The sequence below is a fragment of the Ochotona princeps genome, chromosome 7 (genome assembly GCF_030435755.1).
Source record: "Ochotona princeps isolate mOchPri1 chromosome 7, mOchPri1.hap1, whole genome shotgun sequence".
In the NCBI taxonomy this organism is placed as follows: Eukaryota; Metazoa; Chordata; class Mammalia; order Lagomorpha; family Ochotonidae; genus Ochotona; species Ochotona princeps.
The window spans coordinates 68301966-68319017 of NC_080838.1; the positions used below are offsets into that span (position 1 = coordinate 68301966).

General features: G+C 39.6%; 1 protein-coding gene across 1 annotated transcript; it reads right to left on the reverse strand.

Annotated features, from left to right (window-relative positions):
- Nucleotides 1-1895: 1895 nt before the first annotated feature.
- Nucleotides 1896-12732, reverse strand: AREG (amphiregulin). The gene is made up of 6 exons (XM_004596182.3): nucleotides 12609-12732; nucleotides 9591-9704; nucleotides 8366-8614; nucleotides 4787-4988; nucleotides 3876-4031; nucleotides 1896-1994 (listed from the first exon to the last, which is right to left on the reverse strand). The coding sequence occupies exons 2-6, from the start codon at nucleotides 9652-9654 to the stop codon at nucleotides 1901-1903; spliced, it is 765 nt and encodes a 254-aa protein (XP_004596239.2). The 5' UTR covers nucleotides 9655-9704; nucleotides 12609-12732; the 3' UTR covers nucleotides 1896-1900.
- Nucleotides 12733-17052: the final 4320 nt, after the last annotated feature.

The window sequence follows — 17052 nt, forward strand, 5'->3', positions numbered from 1 at the left end:
CACTTCTGTTAAATAATAAATAAATTATTTACAGCCTGAAAAAATACTTTTTTATCTCCATGCATCTTTATGTACAGAAATAAGACTTAGCATAAAAAGTGACCATTGAAAGTTTAAAACCATCAGAACAAAATGGGTCCATGTTCGTATTATCCAGTGCAAAGCAGACCACTCATCATTCGTGACTGTGATTCGGCAGTGGCTCCAAATCCAATATCGTGCTAGAAAATAAAATGTAAGACATAAGCTCAGCTCCAACACAGCCTTAAGAAAATCACAAAGAAAAAAACGGGAACCAGGCTTCTGCCTTTATTTTTCTACTTGTGGTTTTAAGATGCTCTATGAGAAAGGCTGAAAAGGTTTCAGAAACTGTCTCTGACTCAAATCTCAGTTTTATCCCAGTTTGGGTTACATGACTACTTAGGTAGAAGACTGTATATGCTCAAATAGTTTGCATCAAAATCTAATAAAAAAAAAATCAGTCATGAGAAGCAGTTTTCCTAACCAAATCTATGTAGTGGACATAATTAAAATGAAAGGTTAAGTGGCTCTGGGTATTTATGATACACAGTTAATTTAAGATAATTAGCACCAAGGGCATAATAGCAGTAGCTACCAGATAATAGGAGGCCACTGTATGCCAGCACAGCATGTTCTGTTTCCTAAAGTCATTCTGGGACCTATGTTAAGAAATCTGAATGGCATTAAATAAACAAAAATTCACCTTTCTTCATGTTAACAGCCCTAGATCCAGCCTACTAGACCAATACACTAATAAATTTGATGCAATTAGTACTAACCATGGCAATGAGGCAGAATATCATCCACTTCATGAGTTATGGAGCTAATGATTTTCAACATTTGTTCATGTTCACTGTAGTGGAGTATTAAGAATGGAAATCCCCTCACCCCCAAAAAAGAATAGAAATCCCATTCATAGATTTAAACTTGAGCTTAGAAATATATTTAACAAGTTTTTGAGCAACAAATTAGAAGTATAATGAAATAAGAATGTGACACTATCTTTTTCTGAATGTCTGGGAAATGATGTTCTTTTTTCTGACTGACTCGAAGTGCATTTTCCATCTCCTTGTCACCCTCTTCTTTTGGAAGTTTTTTTTTTTTTCATTAACTCTTCACTTTCATGAACAATGAAAATCTCTCTTCACTCTTTTCTACCTTCTTCCTACAACATGCCCTGCTCTCACTCTATTTAATAGCTATTTCTCAAATTCCCCCCACCCTGACCCCGCGTAATACAACTTTTCTTTGAAAGAATATTGAAACCACTGGCTCCACATCTAGAGCAAGTGCCAGAACACCGATTCTCCACAGTGTGAGGTCAACCTATCATTCCAACCTAACACTCATTGAAACAGGGCTATTTCTCACAAATTTCTAAAATGATATGTTCCACCTCTCAGTACTACCTTTCCTTTCCTTTGTTAATTGCTTGTCCCAATCTCAGTAGACATTTGAGCCTCAATTACAATGCCATCCAGTAATCACAATTCCTTCTGCTCCTGAAATACTCCCCATTAGTCTCTTGCTTCATTGGAAACTCTTCGTTCTTTACCAGTTTCTTTCTTGTAATGCATCTCCCCTGCCCCACCCAGTTTTCTGTTTTCTTACTTGTTGTTGTTGCTATCAGCTAGTTCTCAAATTCTTTGATTTAGGATCAGCATTCCTATATCCCTTATGAACTGATTAAATGCATCACTACCTTTAGTAAGGAACTCCTCAAATTTAAAGATTAACACTGTAATACAGCCATTATTCCGACAGTTTCCATAACTTAGAATTCATTCGTTTCTTCTTAAGAAAAACGTGCTTAGTTTTTCAAAAGCATAGAATGCTATCTAAAGTTTTTTGAACAAATTCATACCCGTGTTATCGTCAGTTAAGCAATGGCATGTGCATTTCCGTTTTCTTGTCGAAGTGTCTTCCGTTCCTCAGCTTCTCCTTCATACTCCCTGATGTATCGCTTTCGAAGCCTTTAGAGAAAAGACATTCCACTCTTAGCAAAGTTCTTGGGTTTTCATGAATTTCAGGAAAAGCCTTTCCAGAGTCTTTAGAGATCATTAAATACCTACACCTGACTCACTGAACCAAAACTTAGGATGTGATATTACTAATACCCTTTTCCTAAGGGGTTATTTATGTTACGTTTCCAGAGAACTGGGATTTACACAAATGCCTTTTGATTCAAGTTTTCTGGCGACAGTTAACTGTCAGAGGTTATTTTCCAGCAAAATTTACTGGACCATCATGCTCAACTGGAGGAAATCATGCTGGTATAGTTTTAGCACAGATAAGCTTTATGCTTGTGTAAGCTAATTCAAATTATTAGAAATGATTTCAAACAGGCTTAAAAAGAACTTGGCTTCTCTTTATTTTTTAAATTTAAATATTTCCTTCCAATTTGTTATTATCACTTTCTATTTTAACAATCCAGTGGTTTGAAAACTTCTTGATGCATTACTAGCCATATTTTAGTAGATTTAACTACTAAATATTATTATTAAAACCATAATAAGTTTCCCTCTATTGTCATATTCAGAGAAAAGAATTCGCTTCAGTTATGAAAAGTACCACTCTAGCAACCATGGCTTATTTCTAATGTTTGTTATGAGTATGATGAAAACACATAGAGAACATGAGAAAAAAATTGAAAAGTCACTTCTTTAAAAGGGCCAACATAACAAACTCTTTTCAAACTTTTACGAAGGGCTATTAAGTATTTCATGTTAAATTACCATTTGTGTTCTTTTTTCTTTCAGTGTTAGGTAATAATATATTTTTCCTAAATATATTTGAATATTTGCCTTGAGGTACTAGAAGATCAGAATAAATTCAGTCATTAAAACCACACATTCAACTTTACATGCATGATAAAACATTTTTCATCCTGTCATTTTATCACTATTTCATTTGAATTCAAAATAATCGTAAACAAAGGCAGAAAATAGCCCCTTGTTTCCTTAATGGCAGCAACAGTGCATCATGCACATAATCCAGTTTTTAAAATAATTTAAGAAGACCTAAAATTAGAATAATGAGTTCAATGCTTTTCCCAAGCTCTAGTAGCACATGAGTCATCCTAGAGACATCCATGTCCTCCTCCAACTTCCCTTGTTCAGTGACTTCTGTTTGACAAACAATGCCATTTGATGTTCCCATCGGTGCCTACTACCTGGTGGGGTCTAGTTCTACCATTCATTGGTCATGAAGTATGTGATCTGTTATTATAAGCATAGGGAAGTCATTATGAGGTAGAACAGTAATGGAATTATCCTTGCTTCCTACACCATGTCATGTGAAGGACACAATGTTTAAACAATTGAATCCCCACATTACATTTTACTATAACAAAATAGACATAAGCTCTGTGTAAACTTATACTATATTATATAATTCTTAACTTAGAATTTGACATTCTAGTATAGGTAGAAGCCATAGCTTCTCTTGGCTGTTTATTCAAAGTTCTTTGTTTCAACCCCAAAGCAAAATGTCTGAGCCTAGAAATTTATACAGCCATGACTTAGTTCCTTGGACACTTACTTACTTTTGCTTGTTTAACATTCATGGACAGTATCAGTACTTTCTGAGATTCAGAACAACCATCAACAGAAGCAGAAAACAGTCATAAAGCCATAAATGTTCATCTTCAACAAATTGCTAGATTTTCTACGAAAAGGCTTTAATATAAGTCTCAAAAGCAATTTTTGACCTCTTTGTCAAAGAGGTGCAATCCATTAACCAGATAGTACAAGTTATCAATAGAATAATTCATCTAAGATATGATTAAAATATTGTAGAAATACCACAAAACTAACATGCCTAATACTAAAAATGTTAAGTCATGTCATACTTACTGGACTGTGATAATAACAGCAACAGCTGTGAAGCTCACAGCAGAGACAAAGGCAATAATGGCTGCTACGGCGATTTTTGATAAATCACTGTCCACAATGCTTTGTGTCTTCATGGACTTTTCCCCACACCGCTCACCAAAGTAATCATGCTGGCATCTGCAAGTAACCCACAGTTAAAAATCATAATCACTAGAAACATCGTAGACATCTAAGCTTCTCCCCAGGTCTTAGGTAGTTTTTTAATTCCCACATTAAAACTATTCCATTTATTTGCATCTCAAAATCATGAGATACAGATTGAATTTTCACTGAAGATTAGTACAGAAACAAGTTGAGATTAGTTGGGGTTTCATATTCCAAGAAGACACATCTTGGAATTCTCTGTGTTTCTTTTATGACCGACAAATGTTTCAGTGACTTGCTATGCAAATTAGTCTATTCCACTATAATTTAACGTGCTAGTGACTTTTTGTCAAAATTAAGAACAATATGAGAGGTTATCTGAAAAGTAAACTCAGGTCTTTTGCTTAAAAGAAAGGGCTTTGTGAATAAAAAAGAATAATGAGTTGGTAAAAGGGGTCAGTAATTTCTATCCTGTAGACTAAATGTGACTAATTGTGAAGGTTTGTCTTGGTTTTGGTTTGGTTTGGGTTTTTTGTTTTATTTTTACATGTAATCTGAAAATGAAGAATTTAAAAAATATATTTTTAAAGGCAGTTCAATCTTGATTAACTATGTAAGTGCATATTTCAGTTTGGACCATAAAGCTTAAAATATTTACTATCTTGTCCTAAAAGAAAAAGGTAGCTAACTCTCGGTCTATACATTGAAAGCCTAACTGGTTTTCCATGACTGGGGATCTCAGACGCGGTGTTAGAACACAGAATTCTGTGTAACTTAGGAGAACTCACTTGCACGTTACTGTTTTCAGATGCTCGATGTATTTGCATTCTCCATGAATACAGAAGGTTTTGTATTCTGCTTCACAGGGGTTTTTCTTCTTCTTGTTCTTTCTGTCTTTGCCATTTCTACCTCCTTTTTTCTTTTTCTTTGGTTTATCAGAAGTCTTTTCACTTTCTGCTTTGTTTTTCTTGGGTTTAATTACCTGTTCAACTAAAAAAGATAAGATGCATTAACAACAGTCTCCCTTAAATACTATTTTGCACACCAGAGAAAAAGGAAAGATAGCAGTGAGAGCTCACAGGGATAATGGTCATACTTGTCTCTTTGTTCATCACAACACATGGACAAAGAAAATAGTGCTTAAAGTCTAATCATCTTGGTGATTTTACTGGCCTACACAAATATTTTGTGTTGATGTGTATCATCAGCATTATTGCTGATAATAGAAAGCATATGTGCAACAAAAACTATTAAATATTTTAAACATGTATTGAATATCTAATCCATTAAAAATTTATAATGAACACTAAATTAATGAAACACAAAAAGGAAGTTGTATATATACTATCCACATGATACAAACAAGGAAACTAAAAGTTCAATGCAATTAGTAACTTGTTCCAGGGCAACAAGAAGCTAAGAAATGACAATGTGGGGTTGTCAATGCCTGCTATTTCTCCACTGTATTATGTTAACTGTGTTTTCCTTGCAAAATGTCAAGGGCATTGATCAAAATATATCCAGTAATAGGAAAAAGAAAAGTAATGACAAGTTGACTTTTTTTTGGCATTAAGTAGTACCCTTAATTCCCATCTGTTGATCTTGTGCTCGCAGAGTTGGGAGTTAATGCATGCTGAGTATTGGCCGGAAAACTTGAGTATTGCATGCTAAATTGCAAGTTTTTCCAACTCCCAGGAATAACAGAGTATGCTAATCAACGCTTTCCAAGGGGCTCATTTCTGTGCTCCATCTATTTGAAAATATGCCCCCAAATTTATGTGCTTGATGCTTCAGAAATTTTCTGTTATCTCCTCACATCCACGGAAACTTTTGTTCAGTATTGCAATAATACAAGGTGTTGTACACTCATATGTAAAGATACAAAAGGATGTTTCCATATTAATGTGGTGCATTTTGTTATACTAATTCTTAAAAACCTTTGAAAGAGGACTGAGCATGATGGCTCAATGGCTAAATCCTTGCCCTGCAACTGCTGGGAACCCATATGGGCACCGGTTCATACCCAGAGGCCCCACTTCCCATCTAGCTCCCTGCATGTGACCTGGGAACACAGTAGAGGATAGTCAAAACCATGGGATCCTACACACAAGTGGGAGACCTGGAGGAAGCTCCTGGCTCCCAGCTTCCAATCAGCTCATCTCAAATCATCGCAGACACTTGGGGAATGAACCACTGGCTGGAAGATCTTTCTCTCAGTGAATCTGCTCTTCCAATAAATATAAATAATAGATCTTTTACAAAAATCCTTTAAAAGAGAAATGTCATTCATCATAATGGTCAGTCACATAGATTAAATGGAAAACTAAAACGAAAATGCAGACTCACAAAGCAAAAGGGGCTCTTCTCATTAGGAAAATGTCAAATCCATATAAATTTTATAGCTGTTTAATAAACAGCATTCTATAAAATCAAATTTGGAGCCATTTCAATAGGTGTTGGTGCTGTTTCTGTCCTGAAACATTCTTCAAATGATGAAAGAATCCAAGAACTCTTAAAGGAATATTTTAAACGAGTATGATGACACATGACCAACAAGTTATACATTCTTGAGGAATGAATAAAAAAGAAACAGCCACTGTGCTGAAGTGTTTTATAATCATTAACCACATGGACATTAGCTTATCCTCTCACTAGGATTCAATCAACACATTCACTGTACTTCACAATACATTACAGATTCGAGTACTACCCTTTGTGCCGCAAATAACTTATCTGGCCTGCTGAAATGCTAACAATGTGAGATGTCTTTAAGAGACAATTTCTAGAAACCGTGATGGTTCAATTTCATCCCCTGAAATAATTATAAATAACTCCTTTCCTCACATAAAAGCACAAATTCAGAAATAAGAGAGTTAAATAGATTATTTTGTTTTGTTTTGTGATACAGTTCCATGGCTCAGGGGTTACCTGTACCCCTCCTCAAGCTCCCACCCCATTGATTGTTTTCCCTCTAATTTTATAATGGGTGTTGTCCTTCATGAACAGTCGTAAGTCCATTATGCCATTATTAAAGTATTTCCCGACAATGTAGGCATGGACAATGTTAGAGTCCATTTCATTTCTTTCACTGGGAAATAGAATATTTTTGAAAGAATTTCCATCTGCCATTTACCCAATTCCTCACACCGTGGCTGTATGTGCTGTCTTCTGCAGTTCTGGGAAGGTGAACAGAAGGTGAGGAGACGAGGAAATTGAGGCCAGAGACTTCCAAATCCCAGAAGATGCTCCTAGCACTTTTAGATTTATAGATACCGATGGCCTCTCCTGGCCTCAAGTTCAGAAGTCATATTACACAACAAGAGCAACATTTTTCTCTTACTTGGGGCACATTTTGAGCAAAGGGTCCTATCAAAAGATGTGATAACAATAAATGTAAAAGGAAAATGTGGATCATTACTATTTAACTTTTAAATGATATGTGGGGTTGAACAATGATTTCAGCAATTTATATCTGTGGATATTTGTTCTTAATATCTTACAGAAGGCATCATTATTTTCACCATCCATTTCTCCACACTTGATGCTTATAAGCGTCTGGCAACTCCTCCTAGCCAAATACTTCCTTCTGGTTCCTTGATTTGTGTTAAAAAGCAGGTAATGGGCTTACACTGTGGTACAGCTGGTTAAACCACAGGCAAAGTGCTGGCATCTGATCTGAGCACAGGTTTGAATCCTGGTCACTCCCCCTTCCTAAAAAAAGTCCCCTTTCTAATCAACAGGAGATTGCTAAGTGCTTAAGCCCCTGCTGCCCCATAAGGGAGTTGTGGCCATGGCTTCAGCCTGGCTGGTGAGGCCATTTGAAGAGCAGATCTCTCTTTGACTTTCTAAGTAACCCTACCTTTCACATAAATAAATCTTTTTTTAATGCAGTTTATTGGTTAGGATGGTGCTATAGGAGAGAGCACAGAACCCAAAATATAAACTAGAGCAGAATGGTTACTATCCACCTGCATCTCAGAATGGGACTCATGCAGCAGGGTCTGGCAGCAAACAGAATGGAGTCCTAATCCTGGTTCATCTGCTTGCCACCTGTGTAACACTGGCAAAAACAATTAGTCTGTGTTTCAGGTATCACATCAGCAAAACGGAGACAGCCACTCCCTCCTTAACAAAGTTGTCGGGATTAGACATAATAGACACAAAATACTTGTTAGAACTCTAGACACACGGATGCACCCACATATGGCCATTCTGTGTCATTTTGCCTAGAAGGTATGCAACAGACAACACAGAGCCAGACACTTGAAACTCTGGGGTGGGGGTCAAGGGAGGGGGTTGTTCCTCCAAGAGCTGTGCAGGTCGCTCCTATCACAGGTCTTCGCTTGATCTTCACTTGCTCTACTCACCTCTCACTGTACCGTCTACAACATAGCCAGACACTCGGGGTTCATTGTCATACTCCTCAGGGTAGTCCTCGTCAGCCCCCGAGGACAGGTCCCCAGCGGCAGGCACCTCACTCACAGACGAGACCTCACTTCCTGAGGACAGCTCAGTCCTCGAAGTCACCTCAAGGCCATCAGCACTGTGGTCTCCTGAAAACAATTCTCCCCTCCCTGAGGAGGTGTCATTGAGTTCCAATCCAGTGCTACAGGGACCTGCAGGGGGAAACCAGAGGGGGAAAAGTGAAGTGGGGCGCATTTCTCTCCCCACTGCTGCTGTGTTGGGTGGACATGTTTATCTTCGGATATCAAAGCAGTTATTGCGCATGTACTAACTGTTGCTTGTGACTGAGTCACTTAGGAAAGCAACTTTACATTTTACCAACAAGCACACTCAGCTGTTCCAATTACAGAGCTGCTCTTATCCCGGTTTTCTTGTCCACTGATTGTCTACATTAATTTCCAGATTAATAATAGTAATAACAACAACAACAACAATAAATGCCAAACAGGCAAAGCAATGTGACAGAATTACTTGTCAGGAAACGCCTGCAGCATTTGTTAGCATGCTATCCTGTCCCATTTCAGGAGATTCTGTATAGATATCAGATGATTTGCTAAATATGCGCTCCGATTTTTCAATGTTTATAAAGTATAAAAGCAACGTAAATGATAGTAATAATAATGGCTATTTTATATATGTGTGTGTATAAACACACACACGCATAGATCTATAAATTCCCCGAGACACCTAGAGTCCCTCTAGGAAAGAAAACACGAAACTGCTAGACTCCAGAGCTGGGGAACTGAACTAGGAAGCAGCAAACGCTCCTGACTGCAGGATTCCTTGCTGTAACATTGTGGAAATCATTTCACCTCTGTGGACCTAGGGAGGGTTAGGATCAAACGATCTCTAAAGTCCCCATCAGCTGAACCGAAGCAAAAGCACAAGACTTCTCTCTAAGGCAAATCCGTCCTGGATGCCCGGGACACCTGAGACCCCTCTCCTCCTCCTCCCAGGGAGTACCCTCAGCTAGAGCCACGGGGATGGCTGTCTGCGGGACCTAACAGGGAGCGCCAACGGGCTTTGAGGCAGCGGAGAGAGGCAAAACTCCAGAAGATAACACTTCTGCCCGCGACGGGAAAAGCGTCCCGCAGGCCAGGGAGCAGCTCTGGGCGGGCAGGTCCTCACCTGAGCCGAGGATCAGCAGCGACAGCAACACCTGCGCCACCAGCGGCTGCGGCGGGGCTCTCATTGGTCCCGCGGGGCGGCGGCGTCTCCGTCTCTGGGACAACTCGGCTGGAGCTAAGAGCAGGAGGAGGAGGAGGAGAGGGCACAGGAGAGAGAACAAGAGAGCGTGTGGCTGTGGCCAACGGGCTGCTGCGGCGGCTGCAACACCCGGGGCTCGTTGGGGAGGGTTCAGCTGCGACTGGGGCGTAGGCACCGAGGTGTGCGAACATTCCTCTGGGCGCTGCGCACCTGCCGCTTTATACACCCGGCCGGCCGGGAAAGGGGCCGCGGCCAGCGACGTCACAGTGTGGGTGGGGATGGGGACCGCCCCAGAAGTTGCTAACCCCAAGCCAGGAGCGGGTGGCTCGTGCCGCACCTCCCTTGTGCGTAACACAGCCCTGGGAGGAAATGGCAGCCAGTTCCTCACTGTCAAGAGTGCCGGTAATTTGAAACTCACCTGAAAAGGCTCAAGTGGACAGTGCTTGGGAAGCCCATGGCATTTAGGACCCTCTGCATTCCAGGCCCTTTCCTGCTATGGCCTGCGACTACTGCTCACCCTGGGAGGCTGCAGTGTTGTTCAGGTGTCTGGGTCCTGCAGCCACCTCAGAATCTGGGCACTGAGTCCCTGGGACATTGTGTGCCTATCCGTGCCTCTCTCTCTCTTCTCAGTCTCCATCGTGTGTGTGTGTGTGTGTGTGTGTGTGTGTGTGTGTTTGTGTGTATGCGTGTGTGTGTGTGTGTGTGTGTGTCCTTCTGCCCATCAAATAGGGGGAAAAAGCAGCAAAGACAATTCACACAGCTGGTAGTAGCAAAAGCCAACGGGCTAAGAATTCAGCCTCTTTCCATTCTGATATAGGAATTAAAGGCTAAACTGAACTTGGGAAAGAGGATTTGAAAGGAGCCATGCTTAGCCCACCACCGGCACGGCGGCATTTGCGTAGAGTCATGGAGTATGCATCTCAAATCATGAGACAAAAGGGTCAGCTCTGAGGGCCTTACATTTCACCATGCCAAGCAGATTTACACAAATCAAGAGGCAAGAAGGAGCTGTTTATTGCTGTGGTAATAACTCCATAACCGGATTTTTCCTGACTTAGGGAGGAGAAACAAGCGCTCTTCTGTTTCCTTGTCCCAGAGATAGGTATCTCTATCCTGATTGTAAAATAGCCGTTTTAGGAATGTGGGCCATAGTGCATCTGTCTTAATTCTGGGCTACTTTAAAGAGCCTGATTTTAAGGATCTATCAAACTGAGTAGGCTGAAATAAACAGGAGTCGGAAGTCATGCTTTCTCTGCCGTGTGACGTCTGTCGAGAGTGGGATTTGTGTAAGCCACTTGTTGGATTGTTTATGGAGGGGGAGAGAACAAAAGGGGAGACTACATGATGACCAACTCCCTTAGCTCAGGGATGTGGCACAGACCCAAAGATAAATACGTCTCCTCTATAGGCATCAGGGCCACAGAATGCAAGGATACCTAAGGACACAGCTGAAGCTTGCCTCTACAGATCATGGAAAGAGTTCAGTGCAGAAGTTCTTCCAAGCCGTCCCCAGTCTAAAGTTGAGGTGAAGGAAGACCTCCTGTCAGGATGGACCCCCGAGTGGGAAAGCAGAAGCCTGCATGCTCATCCTCTTTGGTGGATGAGACAATTCTGATTCACAGGGGTTCCGAGACTTGCCCACAGATTTCGAAAGGTCAGGGTGGTAATTTTGTTGAGAGCTCAGAAGTTGACCAAATGGTTGTGTCTTTCTGTCCTCATAGGCTTCAATTTTTTTTCTAGTTCTGTTGTTGCCATTTTCTTTTGCAACTTTTCTTTTTTTTCTTTTTTTTTTATTGATTACATTGCATTATGTGACACAGTTTATAGGCACTGGGATTCCCCCCACCCCTCCCCAACCACCCCCTCCATGGTGGATTCCTCCACCTTGTTGCATAACCACAGTTCAAGTTCAGTTGAGATTCTTTCATTGCAAGCATCTACCAAGCATAAAGTCCAGCATCTTACTGTCCAGATGTTTCTTGGGGAGACCATCTCTGGTCTGAAGGTAGAGCCAGCAGAGTATCATCCCGATCAATTAAAAGCCGCAACATTACGTCAGTAACAATTTATAATGTTATGAAATTAGTTGACATGGTATTGAGTAACCAATATGTTGAAAGAGAAAAAAAAGAAAAAAAAAAAGAATGCAAGTTCTGAACCACATCCTGTGACTTCTACATTAACATTTCAATTATTTGTTTATATACAACCAGATTCTATACACCTTAAAATGGCTCTAGATTACTATTCAGCTGTCTCATGTCTATTTTAATTTTAGTATTTAGCAGTTTATAGCATTCAAGCATGATTTTGCTGAACTTGGATGTTTTTCGGGTAATCTAACTCTGTAACTCTAACAAGACATATGTCAACACTTTTGCAACTTTTAAAATCCCTTTTCTTTTTAATGAATAAATTTAAAATGCCTGGATTAATGGCACGTGACATATTTTGATAGAGGTATACATTATAGGTAAATCAGGCTTTTAACGTTGCCATTTTTTTCTCTTCTAATTGAGTGTAAGTTGCACAGATCATTAGAAATGCTTCACTTTCTCTTTTATGTAAAAGTGGGCTCTTTCAGTTAGAAAGTGCTTAGTCTTTTTCCAGTTAGAAAGTTCAGAGAGTTTTCATTCCGTTCCTGTGCAACCTAACTTACATCATGGGGACAGAACAGTGAAATGCTTCTGAGCTTTCGGATATACATTCCACCTAATTTCTTGGGTTTCGTATGTTAAGAACCAGAGTCCTCATGTGAAAATAGAAAGACACCTACCTGCAATTCAGCAGATCTAATAAGATAAGCTACATGAGCAACTAGCATAGATCTCAGCAATGCTCAATAAATGGTAAAATTGTTACTACTTTCAGTATGATGATAGTCACCCTACAGGAAACACACTGAGGGGCCAAGTGACTCTTCAAAGTGGAGCTACTTACAGAGCAAATAAAGCAATCCCGGTATTTTCAAGCCATGAACTTTGTCTCCACTTCGTGTGAAGACTGAATGTTTTGAGCATTATATGGTGCACCACAGAGTTGAAGGGCATCATCAGAATTGCATCACAATGGAGCACTCATTGATATGTCATGGTTCTCTGTAATACAGGCATGAATGGGAAGGTAACCCCTTGTGGAGAGGGGGTTCTTCACCTTGCTGGGCAGACAAGGAGAAACAATGAGTGGCAGCTCTAGTTTTTCCTAGCAAGTTAGTACTATCCTCACTCATGTATGCAACTAAGGCTGGTCCCAATGTCACATGCTGCTAATAAACTACTCACTTAGACTCCTACTATCCGGGACCTAATAATTCAGAAGTTTTGAGAAAATAAAATCTCATTATTTGGTTAAAAGTTATGTGTTAGGCCAAAGTATGATTATGTGCTTGACCACAGAATTGATTTTGAATTTTTTTATAAATAGTTCCTGTGTTACAGTATCATGAATCAACAAGTGAATACCCAAGCCACAATTAAGAAATTTTATAGGAAGAGGACATTTAGTGTAAAGGTTAATACACTGGTTAAAATGACTGGCTGCCACATTAGAGTAACTAGGTTTGATTCTAAACTCCAATGCCTGACTTCAGCTTTTCATTATTACATACTCTGGGAAGTACTAGCAATGGGTCAACTCATTGGATTCCTGCTGTCTACTCATGTGGGAGCCCTAGACTATGTTCCTGGTTGCTAGATTCAGCCCTGGCCAGCCCTGGAAGTAGAAGCATTTGAGTAGTGAAGCAGTGGGTATGACAGCTCTTTCAAATAATTAAATGGTTAAAGCAGATGTTCTACAATATACAAATAAAATTCCCTATATTATCAATTAACACTTAGCTTGACTTACACGTTTATAAAATTTAAAAAATGTTTACCTTGAAATTTACCCATGATAAAGTACATGTAATTTCTGGTCACTTCAAAGAGAGGCCGTCACTGAATTTGCTTGCTGTGTACCTTGACGTGCAAGAAAAGTGGGGGCAGGTGCTTTGTGCTTCACCAGTGCAGGTTCCACCTGCTCTGCTTCTAATCCAGCTCCCTGCTGAGGCAGAAAGCAAAGCAGTGGAAGAAGGCTCAAGTTCTTGGCCCTCACCCATGGAGGAGGCTTACATGGAGTTTCAGTCTCTTGGCTTTGGCCTGACTCAGTCCTATCCAGTTTCTGAAGTTGTTTAGGGAGTGAACTAGCAGATGGAAGATTTCTCTCTCTTAAAAATACTATTATATATGTGCACATTATATATATATATATAATTTTTATATAATAAATATTATATACTCTATACATAGTATATGTAAAATTCAGTATACTATATATACATAACAAGTAAATTTACCCAGCCTAACAACCTTAAAATCATGATTTTTGCAAACCAAGGACTGGTAGATGGGACTGAAGGTAATAAGTGATTTGGTAGACAGAAGATAACGAAATTAATTATACTACTAACTGCATTTACACAGAAAAGGGAATCTTGTGCATAGCATATTTATTCATGAAGTGTATTTTGAGAAGCAACACTACTTATGCCATTGGGATAGAGCTTTCAATGTCCTTGTGTTTAAGGTACATACATTTCATTAAAGGAAAACAGCTACAATGTAAGGAAACAATTCAAAAATAAAACAACAAAACCACATTTAGGTAGAAGTAATATGAAGGTAATAAAATAATGTGACTTGGAGAAAGCCCTGATGATAGAAGAGAGCGTCAAGTTCGAGACAACATCTCTACCTTATCTGCTTATAGTTTCTCTCCAAAGGAGAAAAACACGCAGAATAAACTAGAGAAGGGTATCCTTCTGAACAACAGTAAATGCAGAAGATCAGAGATACAGAAATGGTCATGGGGCGGAAGAAGGCACGGCCCTAGAGGAGACAGATCTTAAACTTGGTATCAAAATCATGGAGGGTTTTAGACATTGAATTGAAAAGTTTCATTACAGTGATTGTGCCTTATGCACTGCTGTGAACATTGACAGCCAAGAGCTTTCCTGGAGTGAGGCATTGCAGTACAGCAGGCTAAACTATCAATAGAGATACCTGCCTCTCATATCAGACTGTCTAAGTTTGAGTCCCGCCTTGGCTTCTAATCCAGGTTTCTGCTAATATACATCCTAGGAAGTAGCGGATGATGATTCAAGTATGTCATCCTAGGCCCACATGGAAGACCTAAATGAGTTCCTGGCTTCTGGTCAGTCTTGGCTATTGCAGGCATTTGAGGATGAACCAGAGAATGAAAGATCCCTGTTTCTTACCTTTTCTCTCTGCCTTTCAAGTAAATGAAGTTTTCAAAAAGTTTCAAGTAGGAACTAGAAGTATAAATAAGTAAATAAAAGTGTATACTAAAAATACACTTTAGGGCCTGGAGCCATAGCCTAGTGACTAAATCCTTGCCTCATATGCACCAAAATCCCATATGGGGTCTCATGTCCCAGCTGCTCCATTGCCCATCCAGCTACTCGTTTGTGTCCTGGAAAAGCAGTAGAGGATGACCCAAAACTTGGGGACCCTGCGCCACGTGAGAGACCCAGAAGTGGTTCCTGGCTTCTGACTTCAGATTAGATTGTCTCCAGCTATTGCAGCCACTTGGGGAGTGAACCAGCAGAAGGAAGATATTTCTATCTCTCCTTCTCTCTGTGTATCCGCCTCTCCAATAAAAATAAGTAATAAAAGTACACTTTAATATATGAAGAAAACACTGAACATAGTTCTACAATTTGTTGCATAAATGTAATCATTAGCTAATGTAAACTAGTATGAATGCTTACTAACTTGATGCAAAAGTTAGACAAGAAAATAAGTATTTGCAACTGCTATACTGAATTGGGAAACATTCAGATTTCAGTACTGTGATAATTCCTCATGTGTTGGTGACTCCGTGGTGATATTTGGCACTCTAGAAGCCAGTGTTGTGTCAGAGCCATACTGGCGTCCTATATCGGAATGCCATTTGGAATATTGGCTGCCCTTCTTCTGACCCAACTTCCTGCTAATGGACCTGGATGGCAGCTGATGATGGCCCAGTTACAGGAGATACCGAGCTGTAATTCCTGCTCTTAACATCAGCTTGGGCTGAACCTGGCTGTTGCTACTATTTGGGTAGTGAACCAGCAAATAAAAGATCTCTCTCTTACTCTCTCCCACCCCACCTCATCTGCCTCTCCTTCTCTTCCTTGTCTACTTCCCAAATAAGTGTTCAAAAAGTTCTGACAGTTCATTTTTTCAGAAAAATTAAGTACTAAAATTAGATAATTTAAATCCTAATGAAAATGTCTATGAACTTCCAATTATATTTATTAATATGTATTTTTATTATGTCATTATATATTCTATCACTTCAAAAAGGCGAATTCACATGTATTTTATAAAACAGTTCATAGAAGAGTAGAGTTAAAAATAACTTGTTTCTACACAAAGAAATCTCGAGTCCACATATATTCTATGCATTTTAAGTAAATTAAGATTATTCCTACACATGGATTTCATTTCTGTTCACCAAAATAAATTTGTATTTTAATTACATTTTCCTTGAGCTTTCCTTGTTTTCCTACATTTTGTTTTATATTTGAACACTCCAGTTATTACAATTTAAGCCTTTTTGAAAAAAAAATATTTATTTGAAAGTGAAAGATACACAAAAATAGGAAGACACATGAGGCAGGGAAGAGAGAGGCAGTTCTTCCATCCACTAGTTCAACTCCCAGATGACTGCAATGGCCAGGGCTGAAGCAGGCTGAAACAAGGACAGGATTTTCTTCCTGGTGTCCCACATGGGTACAGTTATCTAAGCACTGGGGCCATCTTCTGTTGTTTTACCAACACATTGGCAGGGAGCTGGAGTGGAGCAGCAGGGACACGAACCAGTGTCCCTACGGGAAGCCCTCATTGCAGGTAGTGGCTTAATTGCTATGTCACAATGCCTTCGGTCATGAACTGTTATTCAGAGTTGTCAAATTCTATTGCGTATAGTGAAAGCTTGACTTCTTCATTTCCCATTTGGATTCCTTTGATTTCTTTTTCTTGTCTTATGGCCTCAGCAAGTACCTCTAGGACTATGTTGAATAGTAGTGGAGAAAGTGGACATCCCTGTCTTGTTCCAGATCTCAGTGGGAAGGGTTCCAGTTTTTCTCCATTCAGTATGATGCTGGCGTTGGGTTTTTCATATATTGCTTTGATTATGTTGTGGATTTTTCCATCTATGCCTACCTTGGTTAGGGTTTTTAGTAGGAAGTGGTGTTGGATTTTGTCAAAAGCTTTTTCTGCGTCTATTGATACTATCATGTGATTCTTGTTTTTCAGTTTTTGGATGTGGTGTATCACATTTATGGATTTCCTTATGTTGAACCATCCCTGCATTCCAGGGATGAATCCTACTTGATCCGGAT